Source organism: Procambarus clarkii, chromosome 56 (assembly GCF_040958095.1).
Source record: "Procambarus clarkii isolate CNS0578487 chromosome 56, FALCON_Pclarkii_2.0, whole genome shotgun sequence".
NCBI classification, from domain to species: domain Eukaryota; kingdom Metazoa; phylum Arthropoda; class Malacostraca; order Decapoda; family Cambaridae; genus Procambarus; species Procambarus clarkii.
The window spans coordinates 14,481,169-14,507,167 of NC_091205.1; the positions used below are offsets into that span (position 1 = coordinate 14,481,169).

The 25,999-nt window shown below is 39.6% G+C and overlaps 2 protein-coding genes across 3 annotated transcripts in view; one reads left to right on the forward strand and one right to left on the reverse strand.

Annotated features, from left to right (window-relative positions):
• LOC138353080 (dnaJ homolog subfamily C member 10-like) overlaps window positions 1–12,207 on the forward strand; it is a 33,193-nt gene extending 20,986 nt beyond the window's left edge. For both annotated transcript variants that reach the window (XM_069305731.1, XM_069305732.1), the window contains exons 9-14: window positions 139–285; window positions 2,277–2,490; window positions 4,500–4,661; window positions 5,304–5,580; window positions 8,404–8,602; window positions 10,620–12,207. In XM_069305731.1, the coding sequence (XP_069161832.1) occupies window positions 139–285; window positions 2,277–2,490; window positions 4,500–4,661; window positions 5,304–5,580; window positions 8,404–8,602; window positions 10,620–10,847 (1,227 nt within the window). In that variant the 3' untranslated portion in view covers window positions 10,848–12,207. The remainder of the gene's footprint in view (window positions 1–138; window positions 286–2,276; window positions 2,491–4,499; window positions 4,662–5,303; window positions 5,581–8,403; window positions 8,603–10,619) is intronic.
• A 9,373-nt stretch (window positions 12,208–21,580) lies between these two features.
• On the reverse strand, window positions 21,581–23,404 carry LOC123770697 (macrophage mannose receptor 1-like). The gene is made up of 4 exons (XM_045762800.2): window positions 23,156–23,404; window positions 22,735–22,909; window positions 22,123–22,225; window positions 21,581–21,991 (listed from the first exon to the last, which is right to left on the reverse strand). Exons 1-4 carry the CDS (start codon window positions 23,384–23,386, stop codon window positions 21,847–21,849), a joined length of 654 nt encoding a protein of 217 aa, XP_045618756.1. The 5' UTR covers window positions 23,387–23,404; the 3' UTR covers window positions 21,581–21,846.
• Between the last annotated feature and the right edge of the window lie 2,595 nt (window positions 23,405–25,999).

Here is a 25,999-nt window from a genome sequence, read left to right on the forward strand (position 1 = left end):
TATTAATATGAAATACTTGTAATATTTAATTTTTTCTCTAAAGATATGCATTTCATATTATATTTTTATTTGATTTAACTGTAAATTTTATAAACTTACAATGTGTGGAAATATTCATGATATATTATTTGTCAACAGATTCGCAAGTTGCCAGCTTTACTGCCATCACTTAATCTTGGAAGAATTGAATGCTCTCGGATGAAGAAGCAGTGTGACGAGCTCTACATTGCTAAAACCCCGTCATTTATTCTATTTAAACCTGGTGGAGGATATGAATTACATCATGTAAGTTAGACAGTGAGATTCATGCAATTGCCATTTAAGAGAAGTTAGTTGTTAACCCTTCAACTGTGCCATACAACTAGGGATGTTCTCGTCATTTATCTGTAAACTGCACAATACAATCAGGGATGTTTTAAAGCACTGTGTAAGATTTAACAATTCTGCAGTTATATGGGGCTTTCATCTGGTTCCTCAGGCCTCCAGTAAACAGTTGCCATATGCAGGCGATGAGTCACAATAACGTGGCTGAAGTATGTTGACCAGACCACACACTAGAAGTTGAAGGGACGACGACGTTTCGGTCCGTCCTGGACCATTCTCAAGTCGATTGAGAATGGTCATTCTCGACTTAAGAATGGTCCAGGACGGACCGAAACGTCGTCGTCCCTTCAACTTCTAGTGTGTGGTCTGGTCAACAGTTGCCATATCTTGGAAGAAAAATCGTGATCACCCCTCCTGGGTGCGAGGGCCTTAGTACCAAGAGAGCATCCATAAGTAGTAGTGCATGCAGTAGCAGCAGCAGCTGACAGCACAACCATAACAGCTCCTGCCCACAAACCCAACTTAATGATGAAATAAGTAACTGCAATTATTTATCAGTGTTAGTGACAAAATATCCTGGCTATGTGAATGACCTACCTGAGGGAGGTTGTTCATACATGTCACTGTTTTCAGATGACACAAACCTACAGGCAGGCAAAAACAGAGGCGATTGTAGAGTGCTGCAGGATAATCGTAACAAACTACTGGAGTTCAACCCCAACAAGTGTACAGTAATGAAGATTGGGAAAAATGACAGGACACTGAGAGGAATTTATGCCATAAAGAGAAGATAACTACAGGAATCGGAAAGAGAAGCAAGATTTGGAGTAAATTATAAGAATTATGAGGATCACCTACATGCAACTCCCATGTAGGTGATCCTCTGGGATAAACACAGGCGCGAGAAGAGGAATAGGTTGGAACAACAGGCTAGAAGGACCCGGAACCACGGCTGATCCAGTCACATTGAAGCCAGGAGGAGGATGCGGCTTACAAAAGTCTCCAACCTGGTTAGCATGGCAAAGAGTAACTAGACAGGTACGAAGGGAAAAGGTACAAATACGACTAATGATTTCAGTTAAGGTGAAACACATCCACAGCAAAAGCCCTACGATCTGGAAATGGTGCCACTGACTGGAAGCTGGCAATTCCATACAGAGTTCATCTGCAGACAATCGAACATCTTTCAAAACAATAAAAAGGATTCCTAGTTCACTGTCAACTCTCAAAATCTGATGGAAGCAAAATGAATTTTTAAGACAAGCCACCGATACGAACTTCACAAAGGACTAAACCTCGAGAAGACGTAAAGGAAAGCTGTCTAAAGGTCTAGCCCTGTGTTACGACCCTGGGTTCCAGGGAAAGGGAAATATAACAAATCCTTTGTTGAGGCAATGGACCACCATGACTCAATAATAATGAAGACAGAGCAGAGCCCTAACTGAGGGATACAGAGAAGCACTTCCATCCTGTCACAAACTCCAGCACTTTAATATGTAGTGAAAGATGGATACAAGGTCCTGGTCAGGATAAAATGCATCCATGAAAAGTTAAAATGTCAGAAGAGAAGGGTGCCATGAAACTAAACCTTGACAAACCCAAAGGAAAAATATGAAGCAGCATTCCCCGATAAGAGAAGTGAAGCAAGCACCGCACTGTGAACTGAACTGTGCTTGTCCTCTGCCTTAGGCTAGTGAACTGGACTGTTTTCATCTTAACTTTCTCTTGTTTTCCTACTTGTGTTTATTCCAGTATTTTATCAAAATTAGTTAATTGCAATTATTGATGACTTCTTGTTAAACTCTTTTTCATTTAGATATCCTAAAGTGAGTTTAATCCTAAAGGTTTTGTTTACATTCCTTAAACAGTTTATAACTGACAACATATGGTAGTGTGTTATTTTTACAAGCATATGATTATTCGAGTAGAAAATATTTTTTCTTCCACCACAGGGTCGCTTACTAGCACACGACATAGCAGTGTTTGCACGAGAAGGTGCTTCGGCCCCACACTTCCAAATACTAACTCCTCAGAAATTTCCAAAAGTGCTGAGCGATGGATCAACATGGTTTGTGGACTTCTACGCTCCCTGGTGCCCACCGTGCATGAAGCTTCTCCCTGAATTTCGTAAAGCGAGCAAACTTGTTCACACTCCCGTTAATTTTGGTAAGGATTAAGTGATGTTGAATGCAGTGGCTTACTACTGTAGTACAGTATGTAGATTTTTATTGATTTTATTAATGGTATAGTATTAAAATATGGCCAAAAGTTAGCCATTTGGTTACCCGGGTTTATGTTTTCACTCGGTGCCATGAGTGGGGTATTTTTAATGTCTCAAACATGGTACAATATTGTGAAATATTTAATTACATTAAAAATCTAAGGTTTTAACAGTACAAGACTTGAAGTAAATTCCTTTGTAATTCTGCTTGTGCTACTGTGAATTATTGCTCTAATTCATTCCTTCCAGGAAACAGTGTGGCTGGCTTCCCTTTTGTCAATTTATCTTAGGGAAGTGTTTCACTGTTAGAGGCTTAAGTCTTCTCTGGGTCAGTTCTATTTTGCTTGTATGATGTTATTCCCTATGTTGGGTTTGACTGAAAGCTCTGAGCAGGTTTTTCAGCTCATGTGCTTGTTGCTGGATGAAAGATTGCAGTGATTGGGTGCTCCTGTATTTGAAGAATCTCCCGCTTTGGAGATTTCCTCATTTTGGTGGGGGGGGTCTCATAAACATTTGGTAAATTGCTGCAGTTTGAATTGAGCTCAACCAAGTCCTCCCTCCCAAGAGGACATGATGGCTGCATGTTACCATCAGCGTTTCGATTGTGTTTTATCTTAACAGGTGTCGTTTGGCCAGGTCGGTTCCATTGAGGTGTTAGACAATGGCTATTGCTTGTCTTTGGGCTTCTCAGAATTTTATCCTCAAAGTAATTCCCATTTGAAGTGTGTCCAAGGTGTCAGATTGCTTTTTTTTGTTTTTTGCTTAAAGGAAATTAGTGTCACTTTAAAGCATTAGTGTTACTTGATTTTTATTTTGGCTTCGTCTTCAACACTTATCACCTGAAAAAGTTATTAGGTTTTCCCAAGCTTTATCTTCTGTTCACCTATCCTGGCTTTCATAGGTTGCTTGCAGGCTCAGTTTGATTGTGTAACGGTTCTTATTGTTACGTAAAGTATGGTGACAAATAAACACAGACACTAAGATACTATATATATATTTGGTCGAATATACAGAAGTACACCGGTGATACTTTGGTGTGAGTTGAGCGCACTGAGCGTCGGTACAGTATCTCGCAAGTGTCTGCTCTAGACCACACTTGAAAGTAGACTAGCCAATGTTCGCACCACCGCTGCTTATATGCTCGGGCAACACCTCACCGTGTTGCCCAGGCAACGCCTCACCTCATTCATCTCCAAAGGTTGACAGGAATATTAACAATGCATTTGGAGTGAGTATATTAATGGGATAATCTACTCGCTACAATTGTGAGGTCCCTGTATTTGTCAGGTGTGTTTGCTGTATGGTTCCTGTATTATTTGTCAGGTGTGTTGCTGCTTGCAGTGAGGTGCAGCAGCTAAGTTAAGCAACTGACAATTTGCTGGGATGCAAATTAGCAGTCCCTGGATTGCCTAGTTGGGTGTTTGGGGGGTCTTTAAATCAAAGAATAGGTATTCAGGCAGTCATTCTGGGTTAAATTGAGTATTATTCAGCGCAGAGTGTCAATCTGTCCTGATTAGGCATAGGCCTTTCCTGGGGTCAGAGGGTTTTTGCCGTACAAAGCAATCAAATCACACTTAGAAAAGCTCTTTTTCATTATACTCAAAGCCTGATTTTGAATTTAATCATGTTTAGTAAAATGGATAGACCAGGCAATAAATCAATGTATTAAAAGTTGGTTAGTGTAAGAGAGTTAATGGTGAAATGGAGGACAACATATTCAAATAACTCCATAAAATTTGGGTTATATATGATATTCATCTGTGTTGTTGACCAGACCACACACTAGAAGGTGAAGGGACGACGACGTTTCGGTCCGTCTCGGACCATTCTCAAGTCGATTGAGAATGGTCCAGGACGGACCGAAACGTCGTCGTCCCTTCAACTTCTAGTGTGTGGTCTGGTCAACATACTTCAGCCACGTTATTGTGACTCATCGCCTTCATCTGTGTTGCAGGGAGCATAGACTGCACGCTGCACCATGAACTGTGTACCAGATTCAACATTCATCAGTATCCAACTACTATTCTGTACAATCAAAGTGTGCCTCATGAATACTTAGGCTACCACACTGCTGCCCAAATTGTTGAATTTGTCAGAGATACTATGAATCCTGCTGGTGAGTTTCATGTTGTGTATTAGTATATGTTAATTGGTTTTATTTTATTTTTCTCTAATTCTTGAAACTTGGGTGCATTTAAATGCAACCAATATGAGTCAATAATAATAAATAATAATTCATTGTGTCGAGGGACAGGCAGCCAGTTTATACATACAGTACATGTTAGGCTTATATCGAGGTCTCCCCCAGGGTCAAATTACTGATCCTCTCCAGGATGCCACCCCACAACAAACCCCACTGGGTACCTATTTACTGGCATCACCTAATGTCACCTGTCCAGGTGGACAGGTGACAGGAAATGTGCCCAACCATTTCTGTCCCGCCTGGGATTCGAACCCAGAATTCTTGATTGTGAGTCCAGAACGAACCTGACTGTACTACTGGGATCCTTGTATGTACAAAATTCCAGCTATAATTATTCTAGCAGTTCCTCAAACTTCATATTGTTAACCATAATAATAGTAAAAAAATGTTTGTCCATGCAGAATGTGAATAATGTTTACTCATTAATAATTCCTAACGTCGTCTCTTTTCTCAAGGACCTACTTTGTTTTTTAATACTTTAGAATTCTCCCATGCTATAATTTTTGTTGCATTTTTTATTCTTTGTTTATGATTCTTAATCTTGCTTGATTCCAGTTATGAAGCTGGATGCATTAAAGTTTGAACAATTTATAAATAAAAAGCCAAAAGGGGAAATTTGGATCGTGGACTACTTTGCCAACTGGTGTGGTCACTGCCGGGACATGGCTCCCGAGTACAGGAAGTTTGCCCGCATGATGTCGCACCTTCCTAATATTCATGTAGCAACTATTGACTGTGCAGAATTTGGTAGTATTTGTAGGACTCAAGGAATATCAAGCTACCCAAGTATCATGCTGTATCCAGCCTCAAGCTTTGGAACTCAGAAGGTGATGTAAGTACTATAAATTCTTAGTTTCATTTAATGTAATCCTTAGTGTGGCTTATGCAATGAGACTGAAAGAGGGTCCATATGATGTTTATCATTACAGAAATCCAAGAAAATTTAATTCCGCTTATAAATCTCTAATTACCAAGATTTAACATTACTGTCAATTATTACCTAATAAAAAGACAAACCTTATTATTATAAATGAAGATGACAATTTTGCCTATATTTCTTTTGTTTACCCCTAGTATTCAGGCTAGGATTTGCTCAAGTAGTAGTTGCTGGACTGGCAGCCTAGAGACACACTCCTCTCTGGCAGGCATCACAGTCACTCAATCTCAGTTCGACATTAGGCAGTCTCAGTCTCTATGTCTGTGTAATTGTGTATGTGCCTATGTATCTAGCAATCTATACATCTCTCTCTCTCCTTATGTCATATACTGATATCAACAAGTAGTCCCAAATCTACACAGTAAAATAATAACTTACTGGAGTGAATGGTATGGAAGAAAATGCTGAATAGAACCATTGAAGAGCAGGGGTGCCATAAGCACAATCAGAGAACACTGTATAAACATCAGAGGTCCACAGTTCAACATCCTCCCAGCGAGTACAAGAAATATTGTTGGAACAACCGTGGACATCTTCAAGAGAAAACTGGATAGTTTTCTTCTAGAAGTACCGAATCAATCGGGCTGTGGTCGATATGTGGGCCTGAGGGCCACTCCAAGCAAAAGCCTGTTGGACCAAGTTCTCCCAAGTCAAGCCTAGCCTCGGGCCAGACTTGGGGAGTAGAAGAACTCCCAGAACCCCATCAAGCAGGTAATGAGCTGGATCTAGACAAACAGGCAAGCCAACAATCAAATTTGTTAAATGCATGTTATTCAACCTGTAAGAGGCCTCAGGGTGTGCCACCAGCCAGTGGAGACCAGTATGGTATTAACCTTTAAAGTGTGGTTATTGTCATAGAATGATAACCACATTATCCCAGGGATCAAAATATGGTGATTTTAATTATCATCAGACTTTCCTGGGAGGGAAAGTGGAATCTTGTGAAAGTGAAAGTGCTTCCAGTGGCATTTTGTAAGTAACCATCTGGATAGCTCTTCACTCGCTACATGAGGCCCTTACGAGTCATAAAAAGCCTACTGGAAATCAAGGGCAAAACCCTGATCTCCCCTAAGAAGTGTAAGAAGCAGGGAATTCTAGATCACTCAGACTGAGAGAATAAACAACTAGAAAAGTTGAATGAAACAAAACAGATGACAACATGAAAAATATGAACAATTCTGACAACTAGGAACTTAACTACTAACTACTGTAGTTCCCTAATAGTTACACCCCTCACAGCCAGGTGGCTGTCTTTGGAGCTTCCAGTCTGATCAGGACACTCCATCAAACATTCACCTGATGCGACCCTTTTTCTAATGTGCTCCTGTCACCTTCATCTTCATGAGTCATTGTTTTTTCTAGACAAATGCTTAGCTAGTGCTTTCCCTAATTTTAATATTAGCTTCATGTGCATGTGTTTAAATGCCTCACTTGTTCAGTGGACCTCATGTTATAGCTGCAGGAGTCTAGGGCTCACTTCTCTAGGTGTTCACTGGTGTTGCCTACACCTATCCAGGGGGGGGTTATCTTCCCAGGTGGGTTTCGATGTCTGTCTCCGAGAGGCTGTTTTCCTGTGATGGATGCCTCCTGAGTTGTGCAAGTGTCTTGGATTCCTCTGCAAGACTGGGTAAATGTTGTCTTTTTTTTTTTTGGGCAGGGGAGGGGGGGGGTTGTACTAGGGCTTGCATGCTTACTTGAGATGCAATGCTTATACACCTATCAGCTACTTGATCCAATAATCCAATTCAGTGTTTATGAATATCCTCTCAATTTTCCTAGCTGGAGCTGGAAGGCTCTGAAGGGCTCTTAGTGTGGTTTGGCTATGAACCTGCCTGCTGAGCCTGCTCTCACCATGTGAGCATTTTGTCGGAGTGCTTACGGTTCTTACAACTGCCATTTGCCATCTCGTCAGCCGCTACAGGCATCCTCTGGGGTTGTTTACATGCCCTGGCATCTGTCACTATCATGTGACTGCTTGTTTTTGTTTGGGCCATGCCCTGTGAGAGAGTAGGGTCTCCACCCATATATCATCTGTGTCCATAGCCCTCTCTGCCATTGTGGCACCAACTCTGGGCTTCTGCTCTATATTTTTTCATAATGTGTAATAGGCATGAGAATGGCACATTGTATGTAAATGATGTCCCAGGAATAAATGACAATGGTTGTAGGTTAAAAACATTTATGCAACGAAAGTTATGTACAGGTATTCCTAAATAATGTTTTAAAGCTAAGAATATACATAAACACACATGACACAGGTAATTGATGAAAATGTATTAAAGAACTTAATCGAGTTTAATTCATTTGGTCATATTGAGGCGTTAGGGTGTTCATGTGCATGACTGCTGCTGTGTGTATAATTCACCATTTTTCAGACTGATGCCTGAAAAAAAAAATTCCTTGAAAGTGACAAATGATAATGTAATACAAGTTTTAGAAATAAATATTTTTACATCCATTCTGTTATAGCCACTCATTATACATTTAAGAGAGGAAAGATATTCAAAGAGATGAAATTGCTTATGTAATAATCTAAGATGAGGTCTGATAAAGACCTTTTGTGCCCTCTGTAATGCTTTTGCGCTACCACTCACAGGATGAGTATGGGGTGCACAATAAACTAGCCGCCTTCGGCGGCAACAATAAAAAAAAAAAAGTCATCGTTTAAAAAAAAAAATAATTGAAATGCAAAAATATATACAAAATGTTCACCAACAGGAAATTTAATGGATGGTCTCGAGATGCAGAAGCCTTCCGTCAGTGGACCTATACCAGTCTTCCTTCTAAAGTAACTGAATTAGATGGAGAGTTGTATGAGAAAGTTCTCCACAGCACGCAGCCTTGGTTAATTGATTTTTACGCTCCATGGTGTGGACACTGTCAAGTGTTTGCACCAGATTTTGAAGATATTGCTCAGGTAAGTTCTTTGAAGAACTTAAAATTTTGCAGGTTTTGGAGATGAAATATCATAGGCATATTGTACTGTATTAAACTAAAGATCATAATAGGAGTTAAAAAATAGTGATCTTGTCTGAAAATGGGAAAACTATGTATGTAGCACAAGTCATTGGCATCCATTTTTTGCATAATTTATGCAATGAAGCTGCTTTCCTGTTCTATCTACTTCTCATTCCTTTTTACATATTTTATACTTTTCATTATTAAATCACTTGGGCTTGATCTGGTGAAAGAATGGCAGGACTATATAAAAATAGGAAAAGATGGTCAAGATAGACTATTTCCGGACTATTTTTGCTAGGTTCTTTTTTATGTAAGGATGTCTGAATGCGAGTTGTAGCGCAGCTCAGGTGTCTACCGGAGCTTACCTGAACCATTGTTAAGACAATGCAGGCATACAAGCCACCGGTTTCCTGTCCTTGTCAAGGCCACTAGGGTTAATGGCCCCGATAGGCAAATCAGGTAAAAGACTCAATCTGGCCTATTGTTATGTTTCTGTTCACCACCTTGAGAAATTTTTCTACCTTAATTGCCGATAATTCTAAGCACTCTAGGTTATGCTTTATTGTCCATATTGAGTGCACAAGTGTGCACGTGCAAGAGTCGGAAGTCTAGCACTAGAGCATAAGCCTGAGATGGAGTCTGAAGGAAATGCCTAAACAGTAGAGCAATTCAACAAGAGCTGCACTAGTGTGATGACTATGTTTCTCTGAGGCAGAGAAGATACGGTAACTAGACAATCCACACTAGGAAAGGGAACCCCTGGAACACATGGAAGCAGATAGAAATAATCTGGAAAATATAAATGACTGCGCACTGTATTGTGATGCAAAGCATTGTAGCACTAGACTCCCTGTGCAGACACAGACGTCTCGAGAAACAATCGATTCCTAGTTTTTATTTCTGCCGAAACTACTACCCTGCATCACCACCACCCTTAACCGATCACCATCTACACTAAACTTCATCATCCACAACAGACATCATCACGAGATGAATCACCACCAGGAACCACCTATGCACCCTCGCCAGCCTACAATACCCACACTATTCATCATCAGTTACACTCACCAATCCTTGTCAAAATTCTAGAAACATCAAATACTTGTACCAGTCATCATTACCAGCAGTAATCACTTGCCATGCCAATCATCACCTACAGTTTCTAATTAGTTTTGGTTCTCTTTGATTTTGCAAAAAGTGCAGCTGAATTACCCCACACTCTTTTATTGAGGTAAAATACACACAAAGGGATGAGATAACTCAAGCTGTTCTCACCCCGTTCAGTACAACGTGTTCATATATATCACAAACAATAAACATATTACCGAACATTCTGAGTGATAAACATATACATTTCTTCCTTTATACATGTAGTATGTTACCAGACATAGACAAACACTTTTATAGACAATATATTATAATTGTCTATAGGTATATAGACAATTTGCAATAGACATTCAGACAATTCAACAAAAGGTTACAATCTTGGTGCAAAATTCTTATATCTCCAGAATATCATCAATCTTTCCGATGTGACACATCCAGGCCATTTATTCAGGAACAGTGTTTATCTCAGAGTTTCTATATACATTAATCAGCAGGCAATCAAGGACATAATGGGTAAGGGTGCGAGACCTTTACATACCACATACTTTACACTTGGTGTCATTATCATTAACACCTATTCCATATTCCCGGTAATATTTGTACCCAAGCCTGAGTCGCATGTGCACAGTCACGCCAAGCATTTCTCCTTTTACAATAAGTGAGATATACTGTATATATAATTGTGGAGAAAGGTAATGCATAAAATATTAATTCATAAAATTGGGTGTCTACAGTATTTTGTCCATTTGTAACAGTGTTTCAAACAGAGCTCAATATGAATAGCTTTAAATCGCTTTTTGCAAGTCGCTGGTTCGATACTCTTTCATTTTGTTCTACAGTTATACAGTATTTACTTTCTTTTGCAGGCTCTGGAGAATTCTGTTCATGCTGGGAAACTAAACTGCGAAATGTACCGCAGTGTTTGTCAGGGGGCTGGTGTGCGTGCGTATCCTACTGTGCGTCTCTATAGAGGCTCGCCCAATGGTAACCGTCAGAGTACAGATGGAATTAACTTCCAAAATCTGGATAAAAATGATATAATTAGTGGGGTGCCTCATTGGATACCTAAATATAAAAAACATGACGAATTGTGATGCGAGTTTTGTATTAATAAATGTGTATTTACCACCATGTACAGTATCATTTCCAGGTTTTCAAAGGTAATATCTGTGCATGATTATGTGATAATTCAAATCACGAACAAAATTATGATTTAAGTGCATTGGTTTATTTTTCTATTTAGGATTATGAAATCAGACAATTCTACTTTGTTTTTATGATTTCAAGGTACATTATATACATTTTATAGAAATTCTTTCATACATAATATGGGGACAAATATTGTAATAAGGGTGAGTGCCCTGTTCCGCATATTGCAGAAACATGAGCACACACGACACAGGGTGGTCATCGCTCGTGGACCAGTTACCTAGGTTGTGCCACTCTTTAAGTATCAAGAATCTCTATTTTGTGTTATATTGTGTAATGTATTTGAATAAACTGCGTTATTTAATCAGACAACTTACATCTTCAAAGAGTTCATATTCAAAGTGTTTTTAATCTTTAATATGCATCTCCGACTTGTGAAAAATAATTTTAAATGACTCGACATTTCCTTTTGGATACGAAAAGTTGAAGAAAGGGATATATAATATGTACTTAATAAAATGTTAAACAGTTAACAGGCAGGAATTTTAAGGTTCGAGTTGCATCAATGTAAAATTGCATTTATTGTCCAGTCTAGGAATACCGATATTATACAATGATGTAATTATTTACTCGTACCATGTACCGAAATGAGGGTTGTCTTTGCAGAACCCAATCTCCATGTGTGAACTGTGATATAAATAGTTATATGAATTCTGGTCATACAATATACTGACACTAGCAAGTAGCTTATGTGATTTTTAACATTGAGTCAAAAGTCAAAGCATTTCCAAAGATTTTATGTCATTTATGATATTCATGTTGTCTTTGATTTTTTTTTATATAAAACCATATACTATACAATTGTCATGCATAAATTGAATTTTCTGCCCTAACTTTTTTCTTATGCATATTTTTGCATTTTACTATAGATACAAAAATATTTAGGAAAGACCTACTTAGGAGCTGAAATCTAAATAACTCGCACATGTTCAATATAGTAATGGGAAATACCGCATTCACTCATGTTGTGCAAGAAACCAAATAAAATACTGTACTGTATTGGTACTGTATAAATAACAAACCACAGCAATACAAATATTGATGAGAAACTAATATAAAGTGTGAAATCTTTTAGCAGAACTAATCGATGGGTGAGAATACAATATCAGGATTATTTTGTTTAAAAGATTTTGATATAATTTATCATAAATAATACAAGCCCAATATTTCCTTATATTTATCAACTGCACATGTTTTAAAGAGACCTGTATTGCTTTGTTAGTGTAATTACAAAACTACGAAGTCCTAACATTTTTACTTACCTATGTAGAGATGAGGTGGTGTTTTTCAACCCTTAAATGTGGTAATTAAGTTCATGTCAAGAATTTTTCTTGCTTTATGTATTGAATTTGTAAATACACTGTAATGGACAATTTTGTCTTAACAAAAACTGTGTACATTGAAGATGATGGAGGATTTGAGGTACCTGCGTGCCGCCGCCGCCAACTTTTCTAGAAACCCTCCTTGGGAATATGTGACAGGTTACCTTGAGACGATTTTGGGGCCTAGCATCCCCGCGGCCCGGTCCTCGACCAGGCCTCCTTGTTGCTGGACTGGTCAATCAGGCTGCTAGAAGCTGTTGCTCACAGCTGGACATATGAGTCACAGCCTGGTTCATCAGGTATCCTTTGGAGGTGCTTATCAAGTTCTCTTTCGAACACTTAGAGGGATCGGCCAGTTATGCCCCTTATGTGTAGTCAAAGTGTGTTGAACAGTCTCAGGTCTCTGATGTTGATAGAGTTTTCGACACCGTATTCAACTTAAGCGAATACATTTAACAGTTACGTGTTCTCCGTGTGTTTTCAGTTATTTTCATTAATAAGCATTCTATTTCTTCCACCTTTCATTATATAGAATGGAAAAGTGTGGCTAGGTTTATTTTGCTCAAATGAGTAATCATAAACATTTTGTTATCAGCCATTTGTCTTTCTGAAGTGAAGCAACATTCTTTTTCGGATAACTCTGGAATACCCATAATGGTGATTAGCACAGACCTAATAATGCTTCAAACAGAAGTGTTGGATATTACACCAAGTCTATTACCAGAAGCAGACACAAATATGGTAACATAAGTATACTGTACACAAATCTGGCAAATATAAATACAGCCATTAGGAATTTGAATAAAAAATATTTAAAACATTCTGCAATGCTTTTGTGAGACATGTAATAGAGCATGCTGCAAAAGTATGGAAGTCATACATCAAAACTCCAAAATGGAAATTTATAGAAATTTCAGAGATTGTGTATAAGTCTAGTACAGTACCTGAATTAAAGAGAGCTGGGTTATGTGAGTAGGCTAAAGGAAGTCTTGTATCACCAGAAAAGTGAAGAACCAAAGGAGACCTGATCACAAAGTACAAAATTAAGAGACAGTGGCTACAGTGAGAGGTGGAAATCCAAGAAGAGGACAAGGTGTAAACTAAGCGACAAGTTAAAGCAACATAAGGAATTACAGTATTCCTGTAGATGTTAACTAAAAAAAAAAAAATGGAAAATTAATTAGTTAGATAAAGTATAAGAAGGATGAGAGTTGTTGCACGAGGCAGCCAATATCTAAGCAACAAGACCCAAGGGTGAACCTCATTTCCTTCAAATGTATAGGTAAGCACAACAATGAATTAAAGGTCAGGACTTTGGAGCTGAAGCTTAGTTCTTTGCAGTATGGATAGCCAAGCACATACCTATCTAGGGATGTTAGTGAATGCTAACTCATCTCTTAACGTTAATAAGTACTAGTGTGACAAAGCATTTGAGGCTCGAGAGTTTTTGTACCGTACAACTGGGCAAGGCAAGGCTCAAAAGTTGTCTATTATCTGAAAGCACACTAAATAAACACACACTCAGGCACAGAACAATAAGTAACAGTATAAAATTGTTAGATTTTATTATACTCTTCAACCTGACATTGCTAGTGTAAAATGACAAAATAATTGGAAATACTCTCAAGAGGGAAATTCTCAATGAACATAAAAAAATACACTGGTCTGACCAGGGCCAGCCAGACCTATGTCTAAATTCCACATATTTCAACAGTTTGTATGATTAAAAACTAAATTAGGGGAGTGGAGATGAACCCTCTTGTAATCTCTAGGGAAAATATTACTAGTAAATGCAAATTAGGTGCAGGGGCCCAGATTGCAAGCCAAAAAGAATCATAGTTTAATACCAATGTATCCTGTGCTCTGTAACTTAACGGTTCCAGTACTTAACCTTGAACTTGAAACTACATGTATTGCCAGTGCTCATCTGTGTTTAGATAAAATACTTGTGCCTTTTCTGACCATTTATTGCCTATCCACCTACCTGTACACACACACTTTTACGAATACAAATGCTTATTAAAAAAAAATGTGTACAAAGAACATAAAAGTAATGTACAATTGTATGGACAGGAGTTACACAATCTATGAAGCCACTATTATGCAAAGCGTTTCAGGCAAAAACATAAAAGAAATATAGACAAAAAATTTAACCAAAGCAGTGAAGGGTTTTAAGGTGTCCTCATCCAGATCACTTTTTAATTTGTTCATTATTTACTATTTAGCGCTAAATTGTGTTCCTGGCTTAGTGCCTTCTTTTAATAATTGTAATTTGGTTTATAATACTTTTTCTAACTTATTGAAGAAGCTTTTATGCTTGGCATTACTGTGTATTTGTTAATTTGTTAGCTAGGTGGGAGGATGCGGTTATTATGATATAGCTGTTGTGTACACTATATTCGCAAGTGACTGTGTGTGTCTTACTGCTTTATAAGCCTAGATCTTTGTTATTAATGAGGAAAAACAGCTGTTACATTTTGCACTATTTATGGGGCATCTATTTATTTTGTTAATTCTAAGCTATTTATTGGCTTTTAAATTAGAGTTATACAGTAGTTGATTTCTTGTGAATAACTATACAGTATTGCACAATTAAATGTGCATACACAATTTTCTATATCTTAAGTTCTCTTATTTTAATTTGAATTTTTATTTAAATTATGAAATCCATGACATTCATTTTCATAAGTATTTGCAAGAAAACACAATTTCAATAATTAGCTTAGAAGTTTACTCAAATCTTATGCCTGTTTTGATATGCAGCTATACAGCAATGTATTTTTGTAACTATATTTAATTTAATAATAAATTTCTAGAAAATCTTTCAAGTTTGTAAGAGACTGTGTCAAAATGGTATACCAAGTTGGATTATCTTTAGTGAGCCCTCCGAAAACATAAATATTTAATGTTCTTATTAAAGACAAGCAGAGAGATTACTTACAACATTCAATAAGAGTTGAAGTCTATTGTTCTTGAATTCAAATTGCTTCAGTTATAAATGGTTAGGTTCACCACATACAAGAATTGCAGGCACTAATATTTTCAAGTTACGAGAAAATATTGTTGTGTGTTTGCAAGTGTTGTAACGCTGAATTTATCATGACCCATAATGTATTTTGTTTTTTGGTGCTTGTTTAAATGGTGGGTGGTGAATGCACAGTACTGTATTGCAGAACATTGTATTTTGAAACTTAGGTAGGTAGTGCTATTTCTTTTTAAGGTGTCTTGAAACTAGCTGCCTGTGATGTTTGAATGATGTGGTGAAGCTAATATAAACTAAATTAAAAGTAATTTATTATTTAGTATTACATTACTTCATTTTTTAATTTAACATCTTATTTGTTCTTGTCTTAATTGCATATTTCTTGAAATATACTTTTCATTGCTTATGTACTATGATTTTAAGATACCCTACATTTCTGGGAGGGCCTCCTTTTAGTAGCTATCTGAGATCTAAGTGCAGGTACTGCCAAGCCTTAGGAATTATACTCGACCTCTGAGGCCCACCCATGTCCACTGGTCGCCAGGACCAGACTCTGGCACATTTTGAAGTGTGGGAAGAGTGGGAATCAGAGATCAACTCAAAACCGAGAAAAACCCATCAGATAGGATAAGTGCAAAGGATGCCTTCACTGCGATATGCCCAACTGACACCATATGACAGCTCACATCACTAAGGGTACCCATGAGTTTGCCATTTCACACATTTACCTGGTCACTGTAGTGGAAGAATGCCCCAGACAAGGCCCCATTCTCCACTTTATGCTTTAATGGCCACCAAACTAGGCTCTCTTGAACATGTTTTCAGATTTATATTTCTCTTATATTTTGCCTTGATATTTAGTTTTGTTTGTAAACTGTTTAAACAAAAATTACTGCAAAGTCATTTCTTTGGTATCATTGGAAAGGCAAAAAATAATCATCAAGATAGCATCCTTAAAGTCAATAAAGCTTTATAGACAATTGCAAAGTTCATACAAAATGAAGCATCAAAATAGACAAATAACTCTGCAAATGATTAAGATTAAACCAATTCATTTTAAACTAGATTGAACTTGTTTGTACTGATAGCCACTACTAGGCAGCCTACAGCCAGCTCCAATGGTCCGGCCAAAGCTGATTGACAAAACTGATAAACCTGGTTGGGAGGGAGGCATAGAGCCACCAGGCTCTATGCCTGGTGGCTCTGCCTTATCTATGCCTGGTGGCTATGCCTTATCTTTGCACCGGAAATAGGCATTTCATTTCATTTGACACTGGATTTCTGGAAGCAGACCCTGGTGCTCCCTGAAGCTAACCACAGAGAAACAGGAAAACAAGGGACTGACCTGGGAGGAGAGATGGTAGGTACTAGGTTGAAGGTGTAACCATGAGCCATATAACCCAGTCCAGTGCCACACAAGACTGACCAGAACCAGTGAGATTAACCAAGACCCTGTAAGACCTCCAAAACCCCCGACCCCAATCATCACCCGACACCATATTGGGGAAAATAGCACCCAATGCTGAATACCAACATACATCATGAACTCAAGGGTAGATAACAGGCTGGCTAACCTTACACTGCGACCAACCAGAGAAATAAGAACTTTGAAGCAGGGGGACCTAGGAGACTGAACCAACTCACATGACAGTCACCGAGGCAGAACTGGTAGGAACACAGATAATGGCAAAGCACCGCCACTATACACAACAAAATGATGCACTCCCTGGCAGACCCAACCAAATATCAATCACCAAAGGACCAGCTGACTCATTCATTGCCAGAAAAGAAAAAGGCCGCAGACAAATAAACCCCCCACCAAGGCCGAAGAAACAGAACCTCCACTGGAGAAGAAAATGAAGCTCCTCAACCCTGCAGCCAGAGGCGAGACAACAAAAAACACCATCTTGAGAAAAATTCCCCTGATCAAAGGGGGCGGGCTTGAATGGAAAAGAAACACCAAGACCCTCCCAAGAGTCCAAGATAGCCCAGAAGGAAAATGAGCCAACCAGAGGCGAAAGAATGCACGAGACAACTCACAAAGTGGCACCAAAGCTAGGACTGATACTGCTTGTAGCAACAGCGGCTCTGCCGATGCCGAATGACAAGAGGTCATTCGGCCTCTTGACAGTAATGGGAATAAGATACCACTCCATAAACATCCACGACAAAATTGACAGACTACCTGGATTAACACGGAAGAAGGATAAAGAGACAAAAAAGGCGATACGAGCACCAGACAACCACATGAAACCGAAGCGAAGAGAGCGCAGGTGAGACCAACAACCCAGTGACAACAAACTCGCCTCAGAAATTCCAAATGAGTAGAGCAGAGGAGAGAGTTGAACTAGTGATGTATATTGCTGGGCTAATAAATCTGCTGATAAAAGCCGAGCCATAGAAAAAAAACTTATTTTTACACGGGACCAGAAGAGCTGGAAACCAAGACTGTGCCAGCCACCAAGGAACCTGAAGGATCACTCTCCCGAAAGGAAATGGAGCCACATACGCGGGAAGACACCAGTTCCATGCCAGTGGGTAGAGGCATGGGGCGACCGAACGTCTCGCAAAGCCAACGGAAGGACGCATTGTCGACGGTCCATTCGACCAATCCATGAGAATCCACAAGCCGAGCTAAATGATGAGTCCAGCTTCAAACGGATAGAACCGAAGCAAACCACCGCTGTTCAGGAATGAACCATTTAGGACCGGTCAGAATGGAACTGAAGGCAGGAGAAAGCTGAATCCTCTTTTTCTCTGCAGGGCCTGCCACACAGCTGCAAACTCCCGCACCGTGCCGTGTGCTCGATGGAATGGCCTTGACCCCGGGAATGAGAGTTGGTCATGAAGTCCTAACCAAGAGCAGATGCATCCATGAATATATCGAGCGATGGGAGGATGGCTCCATGATACCGAACCATGAAAGCTAGAAGCCGGAAAATGTCGAGGAGCCAAATACGAGCTAAAGGGACAGACCCTCGAACCACAACAAAACTGGACCAGGCCTGGAACTCCTGGAGTTCAACTCCAGGTGAATTGGGACGTGCCAGTATGCGACCATTAGGACCAGGAACACCATCTAAAAAGCTGCCTGTAAAAACAGGTGAACCCAAGCCAATGAGGCCACAGAGAAGGATGATCAGAAAATGAATCTGTACACTCCTTAAAGATCGAATCACGCGGGAACCGGGGGGCAACCTGGTCTAGGAAGAGACAAGGGAATTAAGCCCAAGACCAACCACGTCGGAAAGATCATTTACAGCTGAGGGGAAGAACCCTGACCCGACAGCCCCTAGCCTAAGAGGGAAGAGGAGGGAAACGTTGTGGCAGAAGCTCGACACAACTTTCATTCCAGGTGGGGACTACGTATGTCTAGATGAAAATTGACACTTACTTTGAACTGTTTCATATTTTTACTTTCAAACATTGCATACAGTTGTTACAAGCCCTTTGGCATGTAACTGTGGCCACAGCGCGCATCATAAATAAATAATAAATAAATGTTTATTTAGGTAAGGTACATACATACAAGAGATTTTAAAAAGATTGATTGATTTATAGATAGAGCTTGTACATACAATGCCTAAAGCCACTATTACGCAAAGCGTTTCGGGCAGTTTCGGGCATCACTCCAAAACATTCTTGCAACATGGTTCCACCGTTGACACAATAGTTACGCCTGGGTGGGTAATCAGTCTTCACTATGAGCTGGCGGAATACATTAGCAATTTTAGCAAGCATTAGCAAGAAGCAATTTTGCTTCAAATTATCTACTTAAAATTATATTAGATTAAGGACCTGCCCGAAGCACTATGAGTGTTAGTGGCTTTACGAGAATGTAAAGCCATCAATGCTATGTACTCTGAGACGGGTTGTGGTATCGCAGCTATACTGAACCAAGATGGTATGGCTCTCCCGCACATAATAAACAAAAATGCTGCTCCTGGCCTTGCAGTGTGTAAGTCGCAGGTGGAAACAAATAAAAATCATCAAATAAATAATTAAACAATTTACTGAAATATTAATGAACATATACGCCCCTGAAAATACTTGGCTATCATGTATTGCAAAAGTGAACAGGTTAGTATGATCTTAAATGTAAAAATAAACTACAGTATATGCAATGAAGAAAAGCATAAAGATATACTGGTGTACTGAAGACTGCTACCATACCACCATGGCGTCAGTCACACAACGTTGGCTGAAGGCGGACGACGGGTGAGACACACGAGGGTGATCCTAGAGCACTAAGGGAGAGACTGACTCTCCAGGGTTGTTGTCCTGGAACAAAGTTCCAAGTAGCACGGGCTATGGTGAGCCCGTATTCTCTCTCCAGGGAGGCAGCGCCCTTTATATAGTCCGGCGGTGATGACTCGTCCAGTGTCAACACAAGGTGGACATCTGGTCAACTAGCAAACTGCTCGTTGTGGCTGGCGGTGCCTTTGTGTTGAGCTGCACTACTGTCAGTTGAAGGCGGCGAACTCCTTGTTTGTGGGGGCAAACTACCGGTTAGCAGAAGCACCCAGCTTGCCTCTGAGTCGTACCAGGCCGTGCCAGGCCCTGGGGGGGTATGGTGAGGTGGCAGGACTGACGACTCATCTGGCTGGTGTAGATGTAGACTTCCAGTGCAGAGGCATTGAAGGTTAAGGGAAAAGGCAGTTCCACTGCTATGCTGGGGATTCACGTGACAACTCTCATACACCTATTTGCACCGTTTTGTATATAAATAAATAAATTAGGGACAGTAAATACAACTTTAGCACCTCCTAGTCCTGTAACATCTACTACTGCAACACTTATTCCTGAAAAACGAACTAGCACCGCCTGCAACAGCAGCAGCACCTGCAACAGCAGCAAAGACAGGAAACCGGTGGCTTGTCAAAGGCCACCGGTTTCGGTATACGTCCTGTAACGTATGTTTACCTGTACGTATTTGGGCCACAAGACAGAGTTCTAGTGTTTTTTATATTTAATATAGTCATTGTTATAGCAGTCAATTGTTCGCAAGTCAATGACGTGTTGTGATAATTGAGACGAGGCCTGAGCATAAGGCCTCGCGATGACACGCAATAGTGCTCAGAGGCAGTAGTTTTATTATTATTATTTCCTACCGTAGACGTGGCCATTTATTTACAAATGTTATCCACATTATCTACATTTTTTTAACGAATGCTCAATGTCTGGGCACCGGTGCTAAAAGCAATAGTGACCAGACGTACTGTGTTAGGGATAGTGATCTATCCCTATACAACATACAGTATGGGGGCTCAACCACTGCAAATTGCCTCAAGCTCTTCACCACCCAGCAAAAATCTATCAGAACCATAACAAACTCTGTCTTTAGACAACACACAGGTCCACTGTTTCAATACATAAACATCCTGAACACCACATATTCTCTTGTACTATTTACATGTACAAAATCCTGTGTCTAAATGATTATCCCTAGCTGAAACTCCTCCTTCATAGATGTAATAGAACCCATTATGAGCACCATACGAGGTATAAATATATCTTTTATATCCCTAGAGTCAAACTAAACATATACAAATACTCCATGCAAATAAAAGGACTCAGTCTACGTAACTTATTCCTTAATGAATTACAAAATTGTCGAACCTATGCTTTATTCAAAAGTAAAACAAAAAAGTACCTAATTTCATCCTTATAGTTTCCAACATTGTGCTACAAACTCAAACTGTAACTCACACTAAAGTATAAACAAACTCGTAGCCCTCCAGAGCTCATAAACTGCTTCAGAAATGTAAACTCTGCCTCAATTACTGAAGATGTACAATTTTAGTTAAGTGACTAGGTAAAGCTTGGCAAGTTTTGGTTTACTGAACTAAACTGCTTCAGATGAAGGAACAACAGGATACCCGATATCACGACTCTCCTGATATATCTAAGGTATATAGATCCATAACGGCACCCTCGCTTGGTCTACCCTAGGCCTTTGTGATGCGCATAAGCTGGGAAAAATTCCCCCCTATAGAATATCGGAGATACTTAAGTCACTTCACGAAATATATTGCAGATAATGATGTTAATGAATATAGTGCATTCACGGTAGTGTTTAATGTACTAATTGTATCAAACAAGTTGGTGGTGATTGTGGATTTGGCATTCACGTTACTGGAGGCGTTGGTGGCAATGCTCACTTAGAAAGTATATAAAGGTGATTAGAGGCAGTGTGACTATAAAACAAATGCTGAAGGTTCTACAGGCGTTCGAAGTATAGGGTTGGTATTTAGATCAGGGCGAGAATTCCCAGACATTATACCGGAACAAAGGAATAATAATATAAACACAATTGACCGCTGATTATTGTATTGATAATGTAAATTTTTTAGTACAGCAGAAATATATGAAAAATAAATATTTTAAATTACTTGAAAGCCAGAGAAGAAAATATTAAAGTATATATGTATGCAACTACATTTTCTTTTTGTAGGAAGATAAGTCGTCATACTTTATGCTCAGACATTGATCTTCCTGCAGTGACTAACACGGGAGGAAGTCACACTCCCACACGATCTCAGATGACAGGGATGATCGAGTGTGAGAGAGGAGAGACAGTTATATGTGCTTCTCACAGATGACAGCCTTCGGGTGGTGACAGGCCACGTCGTGCCACTTGATGCCATCACCGTAGATGTTGTTCAGGACGGACAGACAGTTCTCGTTCCCATTCTCTCGGTTGTCAGGCTGAGGTCGGCCGAGTCTGTAACGCAACACAATGGTGTAGAACATGTACAGTAGGTGTATACGTATTGGTATAATACTTTTGCATCAATATAGTTTTAATATGTCTGCAAATATACTCATGTGAACACACAATTGTACAAGACTTACCCTCCTGTGTGTGACCAGTCATCAACAGTGAAAGGCTCGCCATTCAGCCATACAAATCCTCTGCCCGACCTCACACCACCAGTCCAGATGTACTCCACGTTGTCTGGTAAACATAAAATATAATTGTATCAGAGCGAAAATAAGACAATTTCATGAGTAAACATGAATATATTGATTTTAACATGAGTTTCAGGGTAGAGGAAGAACAAATCCAGCATTTCCTAGGTGGACAAAAAAAAAACACGGATACCGGTATAGTTCACGTGGTTGCTGGGGGGGTGTTTAAGCCCGCAATCATTAGGCTGCCAGTAGATGTTTGAGATTTAAAACCTTACTGTCCGGTACAATAGTTCAAAGTGAAGGATTTGTTTAAAAAAAAAAGTGCAAGTGAAAAGATTAATTACGACCACCACCTTAAGTATTCTCAGATTTCCTGAAAAATTATGATCGTTGAAACAGTTATTCGCTGGCTTGTTATCGGAGCTAAGCACTCTTAATACTTTGAATTGCATCAACATGGACTTCCGAACACGCATGCAAGATGATATACAGTTAAAGTATAATATAATTTATATCTAATCTAATTAAGAAACAGAAGGAACAATAACTAACCTCTGCCGATAGCTCTAATGACTAACTGGATCTCTTCCCTGGAACTGATGCCAATAGGCTGCCACCCGCCGCCCAGTCTTGTGCACACACTATGGGCTTGATCGCCAGTGTACTTCCTTCTATTGTCGTGTCTCCAAGAGAAGTAGTACTGACTGCGGCCCGAGGTCTCGTCAACCTACAGGTGCAAATGTTGTATTTAAGGGTCATAGTTATCCTGTATTTTTTATTTGTTTACAATTGCATGACGGCAATTCCCCGTTTTAGACTCACGATGGAAAACATTGATACAAGTTTTGTGAAAATATTAAAATATGGAGAAAATATTTCACATCTAGTCTGTATGTTAAAATAATTTAAGTGTCAGGCCTATAGGGAATAGTTTAACGAATTTAATGTAAAATAGAACGTGAATGAGACTCACCGGGACGTCAGATGGAATAGGCCGAGGAGCTGGTCTGGGTGGAGACGGGAACCTTGGTTGAGTTGGGAAGCCGCCACCGAAGGATGGCCTTTGGAATGGTTGAAGGGGACGGCGTTGGAATGATTGAGGGGGACGGCGGTGGACTGGTTGAGAAGAAAAGCGGTTGAAGGGTGTTGGGGGAAGCTCACTGCTCACCACCGCCACCACACTGAGCACCAATACGATCTTCATCTGGAGTAGAAATTATATCCTCAAGAAAAATTTTGGACCCGTTTCACAAGCCTGTGACTTTCTGTTCTCGTCGAGCCCACTAAGTGTAATAAGTCAAGGAAATTCTAGTAAATAACTGGTTTAAGCCTTGCCATAAAAGGCTGAAAGAAAAAAACATTATGAGGGTTCATCAACAAATCCACAATGGCCTTGATTAGGCCATTGGCTTTTTTATCAAAAGGCCAGTGATAAAAACCTACGCATGGGATGTTCCCAGATGCGCCTTAGTCAACTGTGCCACAACATGGTTAAATGAATTGCAACCTGGAGCGCTACATACCGTGGGTAGGTTCGAACCCTCATTAAGGGCCTTGTGGATTTGTTTATTTGATATATCACGTTGTGATTTGTGTGTATGAGGATTCGTGCTTTGTTTTTAAATTAACAGCGCTATTTAGTACTTTTACATATTATTGTTTTAGTAACTCGCGTCAACAACATTTTCAATCTAAAATGTCTAAGCACCATTTTTAATCAAACGAAGAATATTTTGGTGCATTACCCCCATCGTTCCCTAAATATCACTGTATTAATGTATTGAATTCTGCTTGCCATGAGCTGAACATGCTGGCCTGCTTGACAAAAGGAGAATATGCTGATGATCATTAATTACACTGGGTCAAATTTCAGCTCATCACAACTCAAGTACAGTGTCACACGGGAGAGACATGTTGTGAACACAACACTATATCACCATAGGATGAACCAGTAAGAGAACGGCGTCTCCTGAGAGATAATTGTAACGTTGAAAACACTGAGGAGTGAGGAGGCCGCTGCTCGCAGCTTCTGTCCAACACTTACCTTAGCAGGAGTGGAAGTACTTGGTGGGAGGCAGCGGACGCCTTATATACCTGCTCGCTGCTGTAGTGTCAAGGATGTTCTTGGACGCCTCCCTCTCCCTCAACACAGTATTTATCGCGAGAAAGTCTTGCTTCTTCCATGATCAAAACACACACCCAAATGCTTAAAAATATAACATATGTTTTTCTTTAAATTTGCTACGATTGCAACACATTTTTTCCTATTTTCTTTCGTAGTTTCGAAAGAATATTTAATATTGTAGAGAAACAAACGTTTTAAAATGTAATAAGGAAAACAGGGTAGTGGGTTTTATTTTAGAGAAACAAAAGTTTTAAAATGTAATACGGAAAACAAGAGAGTGTTTTTGGGGATATTTGCTAATGTTCACTTTTAATCTTAAATTAAAAAAAGGTCCTATTGCCGAGAAAATGTGTTTGCATTCAAAACTAGTTGGCTAGTTTTTCTTGTTAATTGGTTTTTATTAACACCTTCCACAGTCAAAAAGAACGTATACAGAACTCTTCCCCGAAGTGGAAGAGCAAAATGTGCTCACATGACATCATCTCACTAGAGGGGGCTGAGGAATGTTTAAATTGCTCAAGAATATATTTAGAGGCGTTGCCTGACTGGATATTACTGGGAACTAATTACATTTGCCTGAAACATGTTATTCGATTTTACTATACATCCACCATCCAATACAAAAATTGTTGAGTTGAAAAAAAATTGAATTATAGAGGTGTTGCCGGATTGGATACTACTTGGAACTCCATCATTTTAGTTGCAAAATTTTATTTTATCAAAATTATATATACACCTAGTACTATTTTATCACTGCCATTTTGGGCTCGAATAACAAAAACCGTAGGTGCGAAGAAACGATACATTAGAAATTATTGTACATGGAATACTTCCTGAACTTATAGCCCAATATCTCCGAACATCTATAAATATGAGTTCCATGTACAATAATTTCCAATGTATAGTTTCTTCGCACTTACGATTTTTGTTATTAGAGCCCAAAAGGCCAGTGATAAAATAATACTAAGTATATGTAGTAGTAGGCCTCCATCAGTCATAGGAGACTATGGAGTTGTGCTCTGGTTGTCGGTCTGGAGTGGCCACTCCAGGGCACAAAGTCAAGGTAGGTTGATACGGGAGGAGAAGCTGTTACCCATGCAGCAGGTCACCCCTCTCCACGACGCCGAAAGCCTCCAGTGGAAAGGCAAGTCAATACGATTGGTTCCAGCGCCGTCGCAGGAACTGTCAGAACGAGGTTGAAGGCAACAACGAACTGCCCCAGGGGGCTCCGGCTCCAGAGTTTACCTTGAAGTTAGTAAAATAAGGCACAGGGACTCAAAACATGTAAACCACCGTGGTCGGGGCCGGAGAAAAACCACTTCTGCAAGAACAGGAACGACCCCAGCCTGCTGAAGTAGAGCTTGGGTCGCACGAGCCCTAGGAGATCTGTCTGGAACCTGTAGGTTCCAGACAGAGAACCGTCGCAGGAACTGTCAGAACAGTTCCGACAGAACTGTCAGAACTGTCTGGAACCTACAGGTTCCAGTCAGAGATAGTCACAGCCCCCTTTCACCCGAGGCCAGTTTCCTTCATGACTCAACAGAAGGAAGAGTAATAATTATTAATTACAAGAATTATTATTATAAATATAATAATAATAATTATTATTATTACTCTTCCTTCTGCTGGGTCATGGTCACTTTAGGTGTATGTAAAATGTTGATAAAATAATACTTTTCAACAAAAATAATG

Bases quoted from the DNA above. Each gene is read 5' to 3' on its own strand.
- LOC123770697 (XM_045762800.2), bottom strand. From the start codon at position 23,386: ATGAAGATCGTATTGGTGCTCAGTGTGGTGGCGGTGGTGAGCAGTGAG. The intron at 22,910-23,155 runs GTGAGTCTCATT...TTGCACCTGTAG, and splicing joins CTATTCCATCTGACGTCCCG to GTTGACGAGACCTCGGGCCG. The intron at 21,992-22,122 runs GTAAGTCTTGTA...GTTGCGTTACAG, and splicing joins GACTGGTCACACACAGGAGG to ACTCGGCCGACCTCAGCCTG.